At 38.0% G+C, this 23,513-nt stretch overlaps 2 protein-coding genes across 4 annotated transcripts in view; one reads left to right on the plus strand and one right to left on the minus strand.

Moving 5' to 3' along the window:
• LOC139150901 (alpha-N-acetylgalactosaminide alpha-2,6-sialyltransferase 5-like) overlaps positions 1-23,513 on the minus strand; it is a 417,953-nt gene that overhangs the window by 17,087 nt on the left and 377,353 nt on the right. The window lies entirely within an intron of this gene.
• Positions 7,314-23,513, plus strand: part of LOC139150905 (germ cell-specific gene 1-like protein) — a 40,917-nt gene continuing 24,717 nt past the window's right edge. The window contains exons 1-2 of the mRNA XM_070723364.1: positions 7,314-8,187; positions 16,499-16,564. Coding sequence (XP_070579465.1) covers positions 7,884-8,187; positions 16,499-16,564 — 370 coding nt within the window. The 5' untranslated portion in view covers positions 7,314-7,883. The remainder of the gene's footprint in view (positions 8,188-16,498; positions 16,565-23,513) is intronic.

A 23,513-nucleotide genomic window follows, 5' to 3' on the forward strand; every position in this document is an offset into this window, starting at 1 on the left:
AGCCTTTGGTGTATGTATAGACATATTCCAAAGACAGCTTATATGGTAGGTTGACTTTGTATGTATGTATGTATATATATATATATATATATATATATATATATATATATATATATATATATATATATATATATATATATATATATATATATATATATATATATATATATATATATATATATATATATATATATATATATATATATATATATATATATATATATATATATGGGGGGTGTGTATGTGTGTGTGTGTTTGTGTGTGTGCATGCATGCATGGTCAAAAAAATCATTTTCTCCCAAAGTACTTGTTGGATTGCTTTGAAACTTGATATACTTGATCCTATGGTTGTCTTCTGCCGGATTTGTTACAATTGTGGTGAAATTTTTATATTTGTATTTTGGGGCAATTTTTTGCACTTCTGGTCAAAAGCTCATTTTCTCTGGATTAGCTATTCTCATTGCTTTGAAACTTGGTTTTACAGTAGCTAGTGGCAACCATAGTTAAACATTTCAAATTGTGGTGAAATTTTCATATTTGTAGCTAGTCAAAAAATCACCTTCTCTGAAATCGCTCGTCAGATTGCTTTGAAACTCGGTATTCATGTTCCAAGGGGTAAACTTAATTAAGTAAACTCACTTTGGCCTGCAACATCGAACAAGATGTGAGCCATGTGTCAAATACGCCATGTTTTAGTGGTCTGAACCAATGCGACACAGCATAGCCTGTCATCCGATCAACTAGGACATAATTCATTGTGGTTTATTAACTAGCTCAAAGCAGTAGTAACTAATTTGATAGTTTTCAGCTATCCCTGAGTAGGTCATATTCGTCTACTCTTGCTGTTCAGTATAAAACTAAACCTTCAAATGTATCTGTTCAAAATTGGACAAAAACAAAAGCATTTGATCATCAGTCTTGAGGGCGCTACTTAATAGATCTTACCTGACCTTTTGTATTGTCATATACGAACTTCTACTCTCACATACTGAATCATTTGGATACTAAATATTATTGCTTGGTTAACAAAAATAAAAATCTTTCATGAAGTTAAATAATGTGTTATTGATTTTTAATAAAAGATCATGTGGGTCATAAGGACAATACTTCACCTCATAAGAGCTGTAAGCTTGCAGCCTTTATCAACTTGTAAGAGCTTGAGCAGTCTAAGAACAGTCTTATTTGGAGTAGTATAGAGAGTTTGCGAGTTGTAACTAAATAATGTTTATTATGGACTACATAGTAAGGTAAATGCAATGTTATAGCAGTACACTGATTTACTGACCTGAATTTTTCAGAGTTGTAGTTTTTGGACAATTCTTTTTTCCTGTTTTGGTCAAAAAATCTTCATCTCGAAACTGCCCTTCCCATGCTTTGAAACTTGGTATGCATGATTCTTGGGTCAGCCTCTATCAGATTTATTTAAATTGTGGTGAAATTTTCATATTTGTATTTTTGAAGATATTTTTCCGATTTTGGTCAAAAAACCAATTTCTCCAAAAGTTCTCGTTGGATTGCTTTAAAACTTAATATGCTTGATCCTATGGTTGACCTTTATCGGATTTGGTAAAATTATGGAGAAATTTTCATATTTGTATTTTGGGGTCAATTTTATCCCAGTTTAGGTAAAGAAAAACATTTTCTCTGCATTATCAATTCTGATTGTTTTGAAACTTAGTATGTATGTACCTTGAGTGTCTTCAAATTGTGGTGAAATTTCCATATTTGTATTTTTGGGGGCAATTCTTTCCCATTTTTAGTCAAAAATTCATTTTCTCCGAAATCGCTTGTCTGATTGCCTTGAAATTTGATACACCTGTTCCTAGGGTAAACTTAGTTAAGTATACTCACTCTGGCCTGCCACATCGAACCAAATGTAAGCCAAGTGTCATTGACTGTTTACACTATGTTTTTGGCCTAAATTAATGATTCCCCTTACGCTATCGTAGGCACGTCATTCAATTGAAAAATAGAAAGATCTTCGGCCGACACTGTTTACAACTATGGGCGCCCTCTAGGGGACTATGTGTATCTCTCTACATCAACGATAAAAGTAAATCGCATTGATTTTCCTAGGTGTATTGAACACTTTTTGATCTCATTTTTGTAATTAAAAGATATTTTATAATAATTATAATCATATATCTTTATTTCTTATATAGCTCATTACATATTTAAATATCTTAATGCACTTTACATTAAAAATAAACTAAAGAGTGGCAAATGATAACAGTAATTTTAAAATGTTCAATAAAAGTAACAGCTTGTAAAACTCAAGAAATGGTTCAAATACGGCTAGTTTTCAATCGGGTTCGAACCCACAACATACGGCATCAGTCGCCTAGCGGAATAGATCAACAAATAAAACTCATGTATAAAATGACTTAAAAAAGTAAGTTTTTAAGCCAACTTTAAAATTATCAAGTAACTGAAATGCACGAAGGTGCAAAGAATTCCACAAACGAGGTGCACATATTGAAAACGCCCTATCACCATTGTAAGCTCTGCGACCAATGGGTTGATGTAACTTAATTTCACCATTTGAAAATGAACGCAATGTATGACTCGTACTACGTCAAATCAAAAGCTCATCAAGGTAAGACGGTACATAACTACAAAGAACATTGAAAGTAATACAAAGAATTTTAAATTGGATACGTTGTTCAACAGGGAGCCAATGAAGGTCACGAAGAATGGGAGTAATGTCATCACATTTTCTCTTCTTGGTAACAAGTCGAGCTGCCGAATTTTGAATTGTTTGCAGTTTGCGTATTTCAAATGGAGGGAGGCCGAAAAGTAAATTGTTGCAATAATCCAGGCGAGATGTGAAAAAGCATGAACGAGTTTCTCAGTTGAAGGCTGATCAAGTATATTACGGATTTTACCAATCTTCCAAAGAGCATGAGAGGCCGATTTACACACATTGACAACATGTGCTGACATACTGCCACTAGAATCCATCGTGACACCAAGATTACGAACAGTATCAGATGGAGGAACAATGACATCACCTATTCTAATATCACAACGAGGAACCGGGCCTAAACCTGTAAATTTAGAAGGAAAATGAATGACCTCAGTTTTACCATCATTTAGAGCGAGCATATAGTCTCGCATCCATCCCCTGATTTCATTAACACATAACTCAATTGAAGTTGTCGGGACTTGATCTGCCTCGCAAGTTATATACGATTGCGTGTCATCGGCATACATCATGTAATGTAACTTATGCTTGAAAATGATATCTCCTAAGGGTGTTGTGTACAGATTGAATAAAATTGGTCCGAGAACGGAACCTTGAGGTACACCACAGTCGAGAGATTGTGCCTCAGACACGATTGACCCAACGCACACAGACTGCGTTCGCTCCCCGCAGATAGGATTTAAACCAATCCAACACTGTCCCCGTGATACCAAATATGTGACACGGCCTTTGAAATAAAATATCGTGATCAATTATGTCGATGGCAGCAAATAAATCGAGTAAAATCAATATAACATCTTTGCGTCTATCAAGAGCACGTAGAATATCATTCTGGACTCTAAGAAGAGCAGTATCTATACTATAGCCTGTTCGATATGCTGATTGACATTTTGCAAACACTATGTGATGGCATAAATACGCATTCAATTGACAGAAAACAATGCGCTCAATAAGCTTTGAATTGAAAGGAAAGACAAATTCGACACGGGGCGTTATTAACTGACATATAAGTGAAGAATCATTTATGCATTCCAAAACAAAGTCAATACCCGTAATGTTTGTGATTTAGCTCCGTTCCAAAACCAGGCTGCATAAATTGCATACACTCTGTCGTTTCCTCTCAGTGAGCTTCAAAGAGAGATGGGAGATGGAAGGGAGGGAGGGAGGGAGAGAGGGGGAGGGAGGGAGGAGAGGGGATGGATGACAGAAAGAGAGACAATCTATGACATGTCAAATATCTGCAATATACTAAACTTTCGCATGCTCACGCAATAAAAACTCAAATCTTGGAGGTTCCCACAAATTTACATTTCACGATAATGTACAGTAAACTGCAGTCAGCCCTTTATTTCAAATCGCACACAATTTTTCGTAGGGTCACTCAAAATAAACACATGCTAACGTCAACTATTTCCGAATGTTACGCGTTTCATGGTCGATATTGAACACCTATTGCCTGGTCATGAGGGCTATAGCGCCCGTCTATTACCCCGAGGTGCAGTGTGTTACCAGAAACACATCGCTATTCCCCGAGGCCGTAGGCCGAGGGGTATAGCGATGTGTTTCTGGTAACACACGGCCACGAGGGGTAATAGACGAGCGGTATAACCCAAATAAAGACCAGGCTATAGGTGTTTTATAACACACCACATGCTCATGTTGTATTGTTATATAGATTTTAATGTGTTTTGATATTTTGCACTGCAACAATCCATTGTGACAAGTTTACTTGGCGATGTTTCGACAGCGGTTTCAGTTGTACATGGCATCACTTTCTTTCCAAACATATTCGAAGCATACCTAGCGACATCCTTGGTTGCACTTTAATCTTTTCCGTCGTTGAGCTGTTCAAGTTCTTACGCTGTTGGAAAATGTTGGAAAATGTTGGAAAATCTGTTTTAGGGAATGTGTCGTCACCTATCCCGGACGCACATCACGTTCTAGTCACCCGCCATTGTTGCAAAGCTGCAGACGACACTACGGTCACGTGACCGGGCACTTTTCCAAATTTGGTCAGAACTATTTCCGTAGGGAAATAGCTTTTCAAAAAATACCCTCTGACGTCACTTTTGTCGATCTGGTGGGGACTAGACGTATCTATTTTCTCGTCACGTGACGTATTCTGGCGAATCGCGACATGGAATGAGCATGTGGATGGCGTGTTATAAAGCCAAATGTGTTCAAGTCAATCGCGTCAATTGCGTGCTTTAGAACGGTCGATAATTGTCAAAGGAAATACATATACCTTCTGTAATTGAGGCTTTTTATTTTATTTTCCTCGAGACACATTCTATTCATACTGTCTCTGCCAGACGAGTGATATCATGTCTTAGGAGGTTCAAATAAAAGACAAAAAAGGCTGTCATGTGCAAAATCCGAATATCGTTCAAACCAGATGGTGCAAGAGGCATACAATATGCAAACTATATTATAAACTGCTATTTTGATATGATCGTCCTTAACCTTGACCAATCAAATGATAATCGTGTGAAAACCAGACGACAATCAGCAGTAAAGAAGGGCAAATGTTTATGAAAACACGCGTTCAGGAAGATTCCATTTTAGTTGACTGTAGGGCTTTTGCTCAGTATTAATTCTGTTTTCCCTAAAGGTGACTTTGTAGCACACGTAAAAATGCGGTACATTATTACTCATACTATCGAATCATGACGTCACAAAATTCGATTTTATTGACAAAGCTATGGTTTAATTGAGGATAATTCAAGATTATGATAATTACTCTTAAGAACTGTGTGTCCTTCCCCTCAAAAAAACGTTTAAATATCAGACTCGCCATGATTCAATAGTGACGATACAAGAGAAATCTAGTCAAGGTGCAATCAATCGATAAATTCCATTACTTTCACTAATATTTACGTCATTGGCAAGATTTGTTTCCTCCTTTGCTTTAGACGCCTGGAACATGGCGTCCAAACAGTCCTGCCCAGATCCACACTGGTACAAGAAAGTCACATGCGGAATCAGGCACCAATGATTGAAGATTTTATAGTTTCTTAGACAAACTGTACATATTTGCTAGGTGACCTGTGTTAGTGTTACATTTTGCAAGATATTTCCGTGGTGTCAGGATCGGAGTTGACATCAGTCAGCCGTAAGTGACGACGTAGGACCGCGCCTTAAATTCTCTGCGTACAAGTATGATGTGCTTCCTGCTAACTATTAATTGCTGAACAGTTTATCAAACGTTTTTTAAGCTGTTGGTCATTAGAAATTTGTTGCAATGGTGATGACAAGGCCAACATCGGGAATAAACGAAAATAAATGTCTTATGTTTTATGAAATGCCAACCGCTTATGCACGCCCTCGAGGATACACATGATGTTGAAGGTGCAATATAAGAATAAATGAAAATAAGAAACAACGAACTGATACATTATTAGCGATTTCCGTGTGACTCTTCGCTCAAGACTGTAAAATGCATGATCCTGCGGGTTTTCATGATACTGAAACAAGACTTTTCATACACTTTTCACAAATGCATACCAATAAGCCACGCTTGGAGGAGTGAGATACAGTCCCTAGCAAATTCCGTAGCAAATTTTGCAATCTTTTCTATGCACGTTCGTTATAATGTTGAATCGATAGTAAACACGCGCATTGGATTCGCTATGTGCGGTCCACTTTACATGCAAAAACACTTTTCTACGTTGCTTCGGCTCAAGGAAATCTAACCTATGTGACGAAGGGGCTACGCCACTGCATGAATCGACGTTTTCAGACAAAGAGCTGTTCAGATTACATTCTTTAGTTGTTTGTGGTGTTTATTTCTTCGTTTTCAACTACTGAAATACTTTTGTATGAATGAAAGCCCGTACAGAGGCAGCTGTGCAATTCTGGATACTGACATAATACATTAGCGGGAAGTAAATGCATTTATCCACTTTCATTGTACACCCCGCCCCTTGCAAATCAATGAATGCACTGAAATACTTTACTTCGCCGATTAAACGAGTACTTTGTACCGCACAGCTCACAACGAAATTAAAATTTTTGACTGAATATCGAATGAAATAAATCGCGGAATTAACTACCGTATCGAACATATTTCGTGCTTTCTATTTGATGATATGCATCACGTGACTAAAACGCTTCTAATTAATGAAGGTTTTAACGTCATTATCATCTTGCAATCAAGGTTACGATCATCATCATTTACTGCAATTACCGTTTTGTTCGAACAATTAGGCATTTCGAAATACGTACAGGTCAAAGTCATCTGTATTAGGCTGTAAGCTTATTCATATGCAAAGTCGTTAAGAAAGGTCGCTCGACATCGTTTCCGGATCAATTTACCATGGTTACTCAGGTAATGAATTGATTGTCACTGCTTTTTAAAGTGACGATAAGTCACTGCTTTTTAAAGAACCCGAAAATTCACGTTGAAGTAGAGCCAGCAAAACTCAACGATGTGATGTTATGACATCTTTTTAAAATACATGTAGTTTTGATTCGTGGGAAAACACAGGGATAGTATTACCGATTGTATGTCGCGTCGTTCTTTCACAAAACTGGCCACTGGGGGCGCTGTTAATATCCGTCGTAAACTGTGCATTTGTGTAATTTACTTCATCTACGTTCATTTACAAGAGATACGAGTCATTAGACGAGCAAGGAACGGGTTCTTAGTTGCTGTGTTCGCTCGTTTTCAGGGTTTTTCTTTGATCGTGATGTGGTCGAATTCGAATAACCGGAACTATTCCAGTGATGATTTCCATGGCGTATCCCAATGACGTTGTCATAACAACAATAATAGCGAGGTATGTCTCTGCAGTGCTCCGTGAATCATCTTAAAAGTGTAAGGTAGCTCAGCCGTGATGTAATCTCACTCACAGTGTTTCAAAGGATAAGCATGATATGAATAATTTATGAACTCATCTCCCATGTGTATGATAACCAGCGACTCACGTGGAATCCAGCCAGTTTACAAGTACGGCCAGAGCAACGTTAATGGTGTAGCGACAAGGTTCATCTGCTGGGACAGACGACATGTGTGATGTGCTCTACAAGAACATTTACCATCTGAAATCATGAACACTGCAGTATTCATTCAGGACTAGTGTCGCCCAGAAGGCTAAGGTTGTTGTCCTTCGATTGGTGTCGATATTTTTCATGGTGAAACCATGTAAATAACAATCGATTGTTACTCAGATCAGGCGAAATGCTGAGTGCTAAACACCTACAGCACCTGCCCGCAGTTGCTGTCGTATTGTCCGTCTCGGCTTGGGTGATCTGTGCCATTGCAGTAGGGACCTCGTACTGGTTGGTGGGGACGGCCACGCGGCGACCTCTTCAAATGTCATCCACTGTATCACCCGGAGAGAATGTGAACGACACCGAACTTAAAGACGGTGTCAACGGGGAGGGTGTGACACACTCCGAGGACCCAACCATTGTAAACGGTCATTTTGGACTCTTCCTGACATGCGATGATTCAAATTATCAACTGGATACTGCATTCACCGGTAGGTCAGACTCTTGTCATTTACCCAGACATCGTTCCCAATACCACTTTGCATGATGTGGTCTATTGAACCTAAGGGCTGACGACGGACGTCGCATTCTTAATTAGCATCGACCTCCATTTAATTATCTGCCCCGGGTATGAGCCTTATCTCAGTATAGATCCCTACTCATAAACCTTGATGCCTTACTACAACATTACTGTCGTACGCATGAGAATGGCGCGGAGACCTGCGAGCGAAACTTGCTATTTTCGTCCAGCGAAATCTATGTAAAAATTCTTCAACTTGACTGCTTTAACGTCTCATTCGAACTTAGGTATTTATACGTCAACACTCTAGCGTTCAATATTAGTACATATCACAAAAATTATTTGAGAATCTCAATATTAATACCGACCGCTTCAAATTAAGCATTTTTTTCCATCAATTGTTGCCGAAGACGTTAATATGACGGACTGTAAACATTATACCACTTTCTAAAATCCACAGGTTTTTTCAAGAATTTAGAAATTCAAAATTTGTAACAAAAATGTCTCGTACCTTTTTCTAGATACTAAATATAGACATCTACAACTTATTCGGCACGCATTACTTCATTGAGACGATTTAAAATTTGAATTAACAATAAACCTTCACTTCCAAATTATATGAGTGACGACGTATAGCTCAGCAAAATCAACGAGAAAAGCAAAAGCTCTTTCTTACAAGTTGGACTTCCAAACCGGCTCGCGCGATGATGTGAAAAACCAGTATGTTATAATAACTGTTGGAAAAAGATGTGAACATTACCGCTAGAAATCAATAAGCAAGACTTAGTGAACACGCTTTCAATCATAATTATTTCAACGACCGGCAGAATGTCCTACATTTATATTTGTGAACACATTTTCGATCGATCAGCAATATTTCACACTGGGTTCAAAAAGAAGAAAGATTGTTCGAAGAAAAACGTTGCTATTATTTGATTACGCTCTTTGAAAAGTGTAAGTTGATGTTTGCCTGACGTCTTTTAAATGGACTTTTGCGGCAAAAGAAAGACAGCGACATTCACAAAGACTTTCAATATCCAAACCATTGTTTATTCGTGAGTAAATGAGTTTGGGCTTCGAGATCTCATTCACCACCATTGAGTGATGTGAATAGCGATTAGCAATTAGCTAGATGCTGTCTCGTGACATTTTTAGAAGGTCAAGGCTTTATTTCTTGCTGCTGTGAAATCGTTGCTGCTATTTAATTCTTCAAGGTTGTAGTTTGAAAAAACGGAACTCTTTTGAATTTTCTTCAGAATATAATCTATAAACAATCAATAGAAACGTCAGATCAGTCATTTTATCGCCATGTATAGGTCTCTATGAATACTGTCATGTGATATACTCCTCTACAAATATAAAGTACCTACTATACATATCGTGTATATATATATATATATATATATATATATATTATATATATATATATATATATATATATATATATATATATACATATATATATATATACATATATATATATGTAAATTGATATCTACTAGAATGTATTGACCTTATGTAAAATATATCTTAAATTATTGTGGTGATATATATATATATATATATATATATATATATAATATTCTTATATTCAATCTTTAATAATGATTATAATGATTACAGAGATATTGACAGGCGACAGACAGAGAAAGGTATATATATATATATATATATATATATATATATATATATATATATATATATGCAGATAGATATTGGATGATTAATAGATTTAAGATAGATAATAGAAAGAGAAATAATGGACAGGTAGACATTAGATAGGTAATAGATGGATGGAAGGATGGATGGATGGATGGATGGATGGATGGATGGATGGATGGATGGATGGATGGATGGATGGATGGATGGATGGATGGATGGATGGATAGATAGATAGATAGATAGATAGATAGATAGATAGATAGATAGATAGATAGATAGATAGATAGATAGATGGGTGGACGAATGGATGGATGGATAGATAGATAGATAGATAGATAGATAGATAGATAGATAGATAGATAGATAGATAGATAGATAGATAGATAGATAGATAGTTAGTTAGATGGGTGGACGAATGGATGGATGGATAGATGATGGATGGATGGATGGATGGATGGATGGATGGATGGATGGATGGATGAATGGATGGATGGATATACAGTTAGATAGAGTAGGAGAAGAGTGGCTGTTCAGAGTAAAGCAATGGAAGTGCATTTATGCAATATGTCTTGAGTGCAAAATATCTGTGCACTGTGCACGTGAAAGTGTGTATATACTTATTGGAGCGCGGAAAAAATAGAAAAGCAGTTTAGTTATTTTGAGAACTTTCAGAATTCAGAAAGAAATAGAACTTTTTTCGAATAAACAGTTACGCAGTCAGGGTACAGTAACAAAGTCTCTGTCTGAAACCACTGGAAAGACTATCATTTCGAAGATCACGTCACATTTATTTGACTTAAGCTATGTTGGGTTATCCATCTATCATCCACTCCTCAATAAGCATCTGTGTTCAGTCCGTTGGATTAAGCACCATATAATAACAAGCGTAGGATATTCCAGTGTCGTGTCCGTGTCCACAATCAGTGAAAACGATCCAGCCAGATTACAAAAATTACACCTGTAACTTAACTTCCACTTTTTTCTAACACTTCAGCAGTGTATAAATTAAGCAATGGGACAGTTGCTTCATGGGATAGCTCCGGGGATGCCTCGAGATATGTGCGTTATTTCAAAAGTATCGTTGCCTTTTTTGAACGAGATTCGGTTTAGCCTGACAATGTATCCGTTAATTTTACCTGATATACCCGACTTTACCTCCTCCTCCTTTGTAATGTAGATGTGTACTTCTAAATATGAATTCTAGAAGGACCAGCATTGAAGGTAGTTGCATTGGATCTAGAACGACAAAAGTTATCAAAGAGTAGGTACAGGCGCCATAGTCGTCTGCTACATCAAAGGGACGGCAAAAGTTACAATACTTCCCCGTTCGTGATCGCTTTGAGTGATGGAATTGGTTTTCATGCAGCCGTATGTTATCAGCAAGATGATGTGTGTGATATGGTAAAGCATTATTGTACGCGGCGGTCGTGTGTGAAACCGTTATTTTATTCAGTACAGTACTCCAGTAACATTACAGTTCGATTGCAGTTGCAGCGATAATGTATTGCCCACACTTTCCAGTCTAGTACTTGCACAAGTGTACGAGTGACCATGTGTGAATCCATGGGCTTTGAGTGGTCGCGTGTAATATTTATTCACTTCAACTTCGTCTTTATAATATTGCAATACCCTGAAATAAAAGGCCGTCGAAGTGAGAGGCTTAAGATATTGACAAATTTACTCATCTAGTTTAGCCTCAACTCTTAATAAATACATGCACTAAGTATACAGCTGACCGCAAGTTTGAAAAATTACACTAAGAACACAGGCGACTCCAGCTCTACAGGAAATAAAAAAATTGCTTTTAGAATTCAGGTACTAGATACTTTACGAATTCTGGTATTCTGATGGTTACGAGTTGGGAAATCTAAATGGCCCTGTTGAGGACGTTGTCCATGGGATAGCTGTATGTTGTGTTTATCAGGTTAACTAGTTTTCATTTGGTAATTTCACTTGTTTATATTGGGCCTTACGTCAGTATTTAAACTCATCGGTTTCGCGCTTTCCCATTGCCCTTTATGTTGTGCCCCTTATCTTGTTAAAACCACGACAACAGCCTAAAAGATCAACGATGGCAAGGTTAGCTACAGTCACCTTATCTATCTTTCAGCTGGCCTGAACGGCTCATCTCCATTTGCGATAGCTGCGATCTCAAATTAAATTCCCTGCGATATTCCACGATGCTCAATCTCTCACAGAGGCCATTAGACGCGCTTTCAACGGCCCCGTCTATTAACCATACATAGGATATTGCCGATGTATGTGTATTAGGAGACGCTATCAGCGAGATCCACGAGAAGGCGACGACTAAACTGCAGTCCACCCACAGATATCGCAATCAAACCGTAGCTTTGGTCGCAGTTTGTGCAACATTATCTTAACAAGAGGCGCCAACGAACACCTGGAACCCACCAGGCCATGTTCACAGTGGGAAGCGAAGGTGCTAATTCGATCACACGTGCAAGAGATGGTCACACGCCGGGCGTCAGGGAATCACGATGGTTGATAACTAATTTATTTGTACTGGACAGATTCACAGGAGTCATTACTTCAGAATCTATCACAGACTAAAATCCACCAGAAGTACTCGCCACGGACTGAAACATTAAGTCGTCTGCGTGCTACGCCATCTTTCACCCTGACAACGGTTTAGTCGGAGTTGGCGGAACATCCATTGAATCTTTCAATCTTCACTCGCCACTGACTTTTTTAGTTCCCAAAATGCATTTCGCTGTAGAACCGCCAACGCAAACTTACAAAAGAAACAGGCGTTTACTTTTCCTCTGTAGTGTGGCAGAATAAAGAGAAAGAAAAGTGGTAGTCTCAAAGCTTCGATAAAAGAAAGTTAGTGTAATGAATACCTCACATAGGCATATGATTTTGTGGCTAGTAAACGAAAATTTTGATTCAAAGAGCAAATACAAGATTATGGTCATGCCTTATTCAAGCCAGGTGGTGATCGGAGACACATACACTCCATCCATCCATCCACGTATCCGTCCATCTACCCATCACTCCGTCCATCCATCCATCCACACTCCTTCACACGCCGATCTTTCTCCACGTTCCCACGCGTCGACGTACAGGCTCACAAATGACGCGTCCCCTCTAAACAACACATGTCACTGGTTGTATGCACCGACATGTCACTGGCTGTATGCACCGACATGTCACTGGTTGTATGCACCGACATGTCACTGGCTGTATGCACCGACATGGCGGTGAGTGTATAGTTCCACTAAGCACGTTGCGCTGTGTCGCAACAAGCTGAATCATAGTCTTCAATTAAAGTTGGTGAATGTCTGAAGTACAGTTCATTAAGAGAAGGTAGCTGTTTGAGTGTTCGCTCTTTTTACTTAAAATTCTATCTTTGTAAAGTAACCAATTTGGTCTGAAGATGATACGGATTGTTTCACTAAATCCACTTACACGCCAAAGATACATATTCTTCGAATGATTCATATCATCTCAGAACGAAACTTCTGCCAATATTCCCTCTACCCCTTCCCCTCCGTGATTAGCAAAAAACGAGAAACTTCTGTGAGACAGATGTGCTTATTATCCTAACTTTTTGCGTCGCAGAATCTTAGAATGTGTACATCAACTGTGTGACTTAATCGTTCACTGCTTTGCATTCCGATGCAAGTTTAATTCAAAGATGAATTGAAATAGGGCCACTCACTTAGCAACGTCATTAATACAGATCAAGTATTTCACAATCTCCAGAGACTTCCGTTTTGTCAATTTTGGCAAAGGAAATGAATATTTTATTAATCATTTCGAGAGCCAGTGTACCACATCATTCATTTGACTGTATTATTCCAATAAGGCATTATAAATGACCTACACGATGAATAGACATGTGTATGAATAAGTATGCTTCACATAGACACTATGGTCAATGAAACCTACCATCTCTTTTCATGGATGCATCTCACAGAATGTTCAAAAACTTAATTTAAACAGAATATACATGTATAGTCAACGATCCACCGACGCGCATGAAGTAGGTATTCCAATAACCAACACTCGTTTGAAATACAAATATTGGTAAAATGTTGTTGATCGCTTCCATTAACTGCCCGAGCTGCGTGACAATTGTAAATAGATATGTCGAACGGGGTCAACAAACGAAAGAAAGCATCGAATCGGTGTGTAAGAAAAATGCAAACAAACAAACCCGTGGCGATCACCTCTCTATGTTCATTGACTTTGTATGTAGTGTCGAACAGAAATAGCAGGCGTCATCTATACAGTATAGCGTCCATTTTAGCAACGTGAGGCTGCCTAGTCATACCAGGCTTTGTACAAAGCGCTTAATTACACAAACTGAATATTCCCACAGGGTTGTCCTACTTACCAACTTTTCAAACCATTTTTGTTCGAGGAGCGTTTTTATCGACAGAGCCGCGTTTTCCTGTCCCTTTTCAATTTATAAAATGTGTTATTGTTCCAAATTAGCATGTTGGGAACACTGCTGAATAAACGTGACCACACAAAGGCATCTGCAACACATTTTGGCAATCATGAATGGACTCTATAAAAGCTAAGTGCTTATTCAAGTAAAACGTTTGTACCTCTTACTTAATTAGTTGTTTTAAGAGACCAGGAAATGTTTACGACAAAAGGTTTCAAGGAATTTTTACTTCACAGTGAAATAAGTAAATGTGCTGGAATTGTCTCCGTGCGTGTCCTTGTATCTGTGAAGGGATTACCTTTAAAGCGCCATTAGCTGTAACTTTTGATGTATTCTGTATGTTTGTTCTCTCCGTACAATACGCTGTCTCGCCCTACTGCCAAAACAATGTCGGAACGTCCAGTGATATTCAACTTATCAACAAAGCTTGTATGCAATGTGTCGAGGAATAATGGTTATTTTTGACTTAGGCCGGGCTACAATTCATGTATACACGATGACATTGCATGAATACACTATGTGCTGTGCTCACAAGAATGATTTTTTCCATTTCCAAGTTCCTCTGAAGAACAAAAATGATCACGATATTACCAATTGCGGACATGGACTCTCAAGGGACACTATCGTATACAGTACAAGGTGACTGTGGATAGAAAGTCAGCATTTGGTTGTAGAAAGTCGTTTGAAGTTAGCTGCTGCTCTCATATATGATGGGGAAGTGAGGCAACCAATTTGTACAACACAGAATGACCTATCCTTCGTTTTCAGTTGCTTTCACTTGAATTTGATCATTTTACTGACATCTGATGTCCTCGTAGACATCTCTCTGTCATAAGTTCAGGATAATTATGGTGCAGCCACTCGAAAGAATTAGATCTTAGATTTGCGTAGTTAGAGTCCCAACCACTTAATGCTGTCACATTACCAACTCAATGATTCGGACGACGTGTCGATATTCCAGAGACAATTGTGGCCATCGTTCAAATATTGAGAACTCTTTGAATGAAATGAGCATGCGCAGCACAAAAAGTAGTTCAGCAAGCGCCATGGGTTTCGTTACTTTCATCGCAAGACGATGCATACGATGGGAGGTCGTCTACCTGCAGTTTGGCAAATTCGCATTTACAGACGAGCGCAAATAAAAAGTCATGCAACGAACGACTGATGTTTAAAGAATATTGTGCCCTCGGAAGAGACAATTGACAACCTAGAGATTTTCACAACCCATCAAATGTCTTGCACTTTGGTAGTTCACAGTGTAATTTACTAATGAATTTTAAACAATATTAAAGTAAGCCCTTTAGCTTAGCAAAACCTAATATTGTCAAAGATCTTACATTATACAAGTCTATGGAACTTTATCACAGACACACAGAATGGTCTCAGAGATTCTTGTCCCGTGCGTTCGCATCAACTATATCATACAATATACACTCATTCCGAGGGGAATGGTAATCAAAGGTTAAAGGTATTGGTTTAATGGATGGCATAATTATTCAAGTATTGTTTATGGTTATTCCACTGTCACAGGGATATATAATGTACCGAGATATCATCTCAAAATAGAGAAGCCATCAATTTCTATCAGGAAGAGATCTTGTATTATCAAAGGTTAGCTATGATGTGTTTCCAAGCAGAGTAAAAATGCCACAGACAGATATTACCATTTTCATCCGCTAGTCCTACCCCAGGTTGATAGCTTTCTGACCCAGTTTTATGTCAAATTCATCAAAAAAAAATAGCCGGACCTCCCTGACGCTGAACATTGTTATCGGGGTTGGTTAAATAATCATTTTGTTTCACAAGATCTTACTTGCTGTCACTTCAATCAAGCTACAAAAACGTTTTTGGAAAGATCAAACTATTATTGGAGACCTTTGGAAAATAGCAACTCCAGTTTTTATATGTCACTAAAAGAAAACGACCAATTAATCTTTAAAAATGACTCTACGCATGCGTTTTGACGATTTGAATCTCTCTCTCTCTCTCTCTCTCTCTCTCTCTCTCTCTCTCTCTCTCTCTCTCTCTCTCTCACACACACACACACACACACACACACACACACACACACACACACACACACACACACACACACAGACTCACAAACACAAATAAACAAACGTACATACATATACAAACTCAAAAACCGAATTACCGGGAGTAAACAGATTTCGCTTATGACTGTTACCGTCTCTTTTCTCAGGTAAACGTTGGCAGTGTACAAGCGTCATGAACTTTCTCCATAGTATGTCCGACAATATCATTCTCCGTAAGTATTCCTATTTCATATGTACTTATGAAGACAGTTGGATATCTTTGTCAACTCAACACTGTGTGTTAGTAACAAAGTTACAGTCATCCCCAAACCTGTATAACTATATATAGACATCACCATGATGAGCGGCAACTGAAACTCTTGACGGGTGAAATACAGGCCGTTGTATCCCAAAGAGACAGAACCTGATGGAAGTATAAATTTACAAACCACAAAATCCACAACTATCAATTTTAAAATATCCCGAAAACTGACAGATAATAACTAAGGCCGTGTGTCGACTGACAAATTATCATGACCATACATGTATTGCATAGCATGTATGCTCAATGGTCAATGCAGTGATAGAAATTTGAGTTTTTTTATCTTACGCTTGTTGCAGTGGACCTATCGTTATTTGTTTTATTTTAATCTGTAATAAGGTTTATAAATAGACATGAACATGGAAACTTGATCAACTGTGCGTGGGCATTCCACAAGCAAGGTATGCGAATTACAAGGTCATTGCAATACACGCATTGCATTAAAGCTTCGATTGCTATGCCTGTGTCTTTTGATACACCGTCCAGTGTTTATGCTGTGTTTATGACATAGTTTCTTTTTTTACTCTAAATATCACGACAGAATGCCTAGCAACACATCTTATCTCTGCATACCCTGGTGTATCACAGACATCTGAAGGAAAGTCTGTACTAGAAACCATTTGTCACAATAATTGCACGCAATGCGTTGTATCTACAAGCGACTAACACTTTGTATTCCTGCTTATTTTACGGCAACAATAAACATACATTAGTATTACAGTACAAATATAATGCCAAAAGTATCAAAAGTTTTAGTTTAGTTCCCTGAATTGTACATTGCTCGCCATAAAGCATTGTGAATAATCAGAAGACAATATGATACATCGTGAAGGAAATGGTGTTGCTGAGATGGTCTTGTATTGATTTTGTCAGTAAATGCATCAAATAGTTTATTTTCTAGCAGATACCTGTACACATATTAGTTTGAACATATTTACATTTCAAAGGAAACACACTGAATACATATTCTTGAGTTCGCGAACTCGATAAGAAAAGAAACAAGCGTCAGGTTTCACAAATAGTTTTAGTACTGAAAACTTCGATGACCGTCTTATCGATCCTGCACAGAGGATTTTCATCAGAGATTCAGCAGTAATGGTCGGGGTTAGGACTACATGAAGAGTTGACCTTAATAAAATTATTTGTGAAACCTGCCGCTTGTGTTTCCTCATCGAACTCATCAATTCTACTCAAGCCCGAGTTTCACAACTTGACGGCGCATATACTGTAGTTGGACGGATCGTTTCATTCAACAAACACATATTCTTGTCGATAAATGCTTTGTACTGCACCAGAGACTTATTTCTTTATCCAGAGCTTTCGACAACTATCCAACCGTCTTAATGTACACACATCAGTCAAATAAATGTTGATGATTAAGTAAGACAATACTGTCTGGCGAGGACATTAAAAATTGTCAAACAGGACTTCCGAGTTGAGCTTTACAGCTCGCCTTGTTGGCAACTGCTTAATATTTTGTAAGGAATTCCAATGCTTATCATAGCTGCATACCTAAGGTAGTTTGCGGCTCGAAAACGAAAGACTTAGACTTTTGCTCAAAATTTTCTCAAGCAAACTTTCAACCATTCTCCTTCAAGCTCAGAATAAAAATCAGGGGTCATCGTACAAAGTTATTTAAGAGAAACAAATTACTCAATATTTACCGACATTGTAATTCTAAATGGCTGCAATCCCTGTGTTATCTCTATGGGAAAAATAAAATTCCTGATTTTCACAAAACTATGCCAGTGAAAATGATCCCTAACAACTGGTAGGCTAAATGAATATTGTACAAGTTTGATGGTATGAATATCTGTCCCCAAGGCGCATATAAGATTTAGGGATGAGAGCGCAAAGAATGTGACTCAGAGTAGTCGATGACTTCCTGGGGCGGTAGCACTCAGCATACGTCTGACGTGAACAGGTCACGTTATCTTTTTAGGTGCACCCATTTGGAAAACGAAAAATGACAGTGTTTACACACGGTAACTTGAACGAATCAGTGAAATTAATTTCAACTGGTAAGCTTAAAGCAAGCAGCCGAGTAAGGATCACTGCACGTATAGGAGAACCAATCACGTTTGTGGTTGAATTGATCATGCTGTGAGTTACAGGTGTTTCTGATTCTGTGTATTGAAGAACAAGTGTCCAATGGATTACTGTTGGCTGATGCCCTAGGGAAACTAGTGACGTCAGAACAGGGTTATTTCTGCTGTAGTAAAATACAAACGTGGATCCCATTTGATTGATGCCTTATCAAAAGTGAGTTTATTTCCATCTAATTGTTAAAAATGTGTTATTGAAATTTCTATTCTCAGCATATGAAGTTTTGCAGTTTTGAAGTTTTTTGGGTCGGTTAAGGATGCTGTCTTTGATTTAGATGTATATTTACAGAAATACTAAACGCTAGGGGGCGTTGGCGGTGACCGACAAATTTGGTGTATTTTCCCCAAATAACAGTACACGTCTTACGGTAGCAAGATTTGAATTGAGTGGGGACGTAGATTTGAACATGTCACTTTTTTATCTCGTACTTGCACATTCGTTGACATTTTCGAAAATATGTGAACACAGTTATTAGACTATTATATTGACTTTTGGGTCAAGTGTAAGTCGCCGGTCCTATTTAATTTTCTTCGCCGTTGATGATCGGATTTCAAGCTGACATTTCTCGACAAATTCAATACATATGGAACTAAAATTATATCGTCGACTGCTGTGTGAAGCATGATTTTACGGGCCCGTAACTTTGCAAAGAGAACGAATAGGCTATTTTCAATAATATATTAGTTTAAAAGTATATTAGTTTAGGTCATGTCAGGTTTAATTACTCTACATGATTTTACGGGCCCGTAACTTTGCAAAGAAAACGAATAGGCTATTTTCAGTAATATATTAGTTTAAAAGTATATTAGTTTAGGTCATGTCAGGTTTAATTGCTCTATTAAATTTTGTCTTTGCTAATTTTTCCCAAGGGTTATCAGTTATTCGAATGACGTTGCGTTGTATCTCAGCATGTCTGAACGAGGCATGTAACAGAATACGCAATGAGCTGGCAACACAGTTCGCCTACACTTTTGGTCAACAGATAGTCAGGGTAAACAGATATCAATGTATAATCATCCCCCGACAACTTGTACTCATGATAATGTCTTGACTCTTGGAAAACGTTTAGACGACTCATTTTATAAAATATTACTGTATTTTTCTGATTTTAGTGGACGCCATTGGGTTTCGCCTTGAGTGTAGTGTTGAACGTGACCTACATTCAATACAATTACAATATGTACTCATTTTTTTAGAGTGAACGCTATATACATTTTTATTTTATGAACCCCGTTACGCGTTTGTATTCAAGTTACAGTTTTCCCTTGTGATAAATATCGCCTGGAGCGTTTTTAAAAGCATAAAGTTGCAAAAAGATTGCCTAAAGATAAACTATACTACGGCAAAACGATCGATGAGATTCCAACGTACAGCCAAGCTGGGACTTTTTACTCAGAGGACAAACACTATGTGGAGTAAAGAATTACATTTAGATCGTTGTCTACCTCACTAATGGTCAGTTTTCTCCAAGAATGTAACAAAAATCGACAACCAAAACCTATAGATGGCTTTAGATTTTGAAAAAGCACTCCGGAGAGGGAGTTTAGACTTGCATTGCGCATGAGCAGATAATCCCATACATCCCACCTGAGAATTACTCGGTGCACATGACAAATAAATTTACACGCAGTCATTGACTCATTGTCGAGATTGCGGAGAAAAGTTCGGTCAGAGCTGCCATCCTGGACTAGCACACTAGTCGCTTGGTATTTGTCTATAACATTGCTTTGGTGTACGCTGTAGTTTCTTGCTCACGATGACCTCACCATTCATCGCAACACTATGATGAATTATCCCTTCAGTTTACTCTGTTATGATATGAATAAGCCCATAGATTTGGGGCAAGTCACTTATCATTAATTTTTGCTTCGGTTGACTTTTTTGTTTTATATTCGGGAATGTTTTTTGTTTTGGTTAATGTTAACCGGAACATTAGGCTTCCTGTTATTGTCGTCAGAGCGAGTCTTGAGTCCTGCTTGCAAGGCTATGCAATTTAAAGATGGCATATTTGCGTTCAATGATTGATGCAATCTTACCGTTTGCACGTTTCGCTCACGAGAAGAAAAGCAAACGACCCCTTTCAATCGAAATTAATTTCGGCTGAACTTGTGGAAAATATCCGCAGAGAACTGCAACCACAGAACACAGATTCCTTCATGTGTGTTTTGCATGATAAAGAAAAAACTGCTTGCTCCTTAGGTAAAACTTTCAGGCATTTCGATATAAACAGAACAGTTAAATTTTTGAATATGCATTAAGGTAGTATACGCTTCGAAAGTGAAAGACTTGAATTTTCGCTCTAACTTTCCTCAAGGAATCTTTCAACCATTGTCTTTCAAAAGCAAGAATAAAAAGCGGGTCACCCTGCAAATTTTGGTACTAGAGAAACAAGTTACCCAAGATTTGCAGATATTTGAAATTCAAAATGGCCGCCATCCCTTTGTTAGCTCTATGGAGAAAATAAAAATTTCGATTTTCAAAAAAGTAAGGCGGTCTTTCTTACGCCAAGAGCTTCAAAATGAACCCCCACGAGTGGTAGTTCAGAAAAGAACTGGAAAAGTTTGAGAGTCTGAATATCTATCCCTGAGGCGCGTTCTACCTTAAGATATGTTTATTTTAAAATAATCAGCTGCTGAATCCATCCTCAATCTTCTGATTTTCCCGGGAAATGGATTTACCTGAACCTATTATGCACGCAAAACAAACAAAGCGATCAAAATGATATCTAGTGATGATTATATCTATGCATCATACAGCAGACTCGCTCTGCAGAATGGAATTAATGGAGAAGACAGTTTCTTTAGAATATTAATAAGATTAATGTGAATGTAATTGCTTCATCATATCGAGTCCTGTTTGTTATTCTGTGTCAACATTTCCGCTGGCATATTTCACTCAAAGATTTAAATCATTCAATGTGCTTTGATAAGCAGCGCAACGTGGACAATTCTTTGTACTCTGAAGAAAGGAATTGCCCATGGTATCGTCCTGAGATATTTTACCGATTTCATTTGTATGATTACTTCAACGCCATACAGTACTGGACAATCTCGTGCTTGACGGTTTCTCATTTCTAATCAACAAGACAGCGCTATCAAAGAAAATTGCATTTTCTCATGGCTACACGCATCGGGATCAATCAGAATGTTCCTCTGTTAATGAGTCCAAGCTCGACTGTTACACTACTGCCCATTGGTCAGTTCATCCGATGATGTCGTTGTCACGGATTCTTAATAATTGATTCTTAAAAACACGCATCAAAAGCACGTGACTTCTGTCAGAGGATACGAAACAATAAACGTCTATTCAGAGTGGAATTATCAGTGCGTATTATAACTCCTACCGAAATAAAGAATTGTCGATATTATTCTTAGCAAGAAACATACACGCATAAAACAGTGTAGCTCAACGGCACAATGCAATTTAAACGACTACGGCACGTCACGAAGAAGTCACGATAATGTCTTCCGACAAATGTGAACACGTCTCGATCTTCTTACGGCAGATCCTACGCGCATTAATATCTGCAAGTTCAAATACGACATAGATACAACGTAAAAACGAATGCCACTGATGCTATCTAATGCTGTCTGACATTATTTCTCTTAAAGAAACACCAAATCCCGTTTGTCTTCGCTCCTGATGTCCGTTATAAAGCGTTTTCAAGTAAGCATACCCTAAGCACTTCCTGGGAGAAGCATTGATTGAATGGCTTAATACAAACGAGATATTCGTGTCTCGTCCAACATGTTCCAGCTAAAAGTTGAAGCCATCCATTTTCACACAGTTTAACAAGAGGTACACCAGGTGGATGACATACAAGGTGACTGTACAGGGCACATCATTAACGACAGCTTTATTTGATAAATAAAGTAGACGTAATAAACAGTGCCCAAGCTGAATTTCTCGACATCATGCACCTACTACTGTATATTTTATAAGTAATTCAATCGACGCGTACCTCAAGTAATCTATGCCACCTCTTTAAGAACAGGGATACCGATTTTCTTCTTTGCTAGTCTGCCCTTGGTAGTCACCAAGGAAATCTATCGGCCTATCATCTGCCCTTATCTAGGCGATATCATTTAGCATTAATGAATATGTACTGATCGGATACCGCATGTGACTGTCTCACTCTTTTCACAACATCTGACATCACTTCACGATTCGAAACCAGTATAGCTATTCCGATAAAAGTGACAGCGTCCTACATTCTCTACGCGTCGCGTTCGTCAAATTGTCAGAGGACAGTACGTACGTTTCCTGCAAATGTAAGATCATGGCAACATTTGTTTAAAATTTTGGTTTGATATATAGCTGTGTTTCTATAATATTGCCGATCCAAAAATTGTGACTTTGTCCAGCAGCTCCTTTCCGTCTCTTTTGCTGGGTATGATTTGTCAGATACTTTTGCGAACAGCTTCTGCAATGTAACACTGGACTTTTATCACTGTGTCTTCCTATCTGAAACATTCTGGGTGGCGATTTGACAGTAGCTGCTGCACGCAGTTCCAGGAACAGTTTCGATTGGATTTCATGTTACTAGGTTTAATGTCTCACTCATGCGCAAGCGGCATCTATCCTTGTATCCTTCTCTTGGTCATTTGTCCATGACAGTTTGATATATCAACGTAGATTAAGATATTTATAAACGTAGGTTACAAAGATTTAACTTCTGCCATGTTGTCTGTTTGCAAGTGTTCATGGCTGTCAAAACACCAAAATCAGGTTTAATTTTCACCGAAACACACACT

This window comes from Ptychodera flava, chromosome 15 (assembly GCF_041260155.1).
Source record: "Ptychodera flava strain L36383 chromosome 15, AS_Pfla_20210202, whole genome shotgun sequence".
Taxonomy (NCBI): domain Eukaryota; kingdom Metazoa; phylum Hemichordata; class Enteropneusta; family Ptychoderidae; genus Ptychodera; species Ptychodera flava.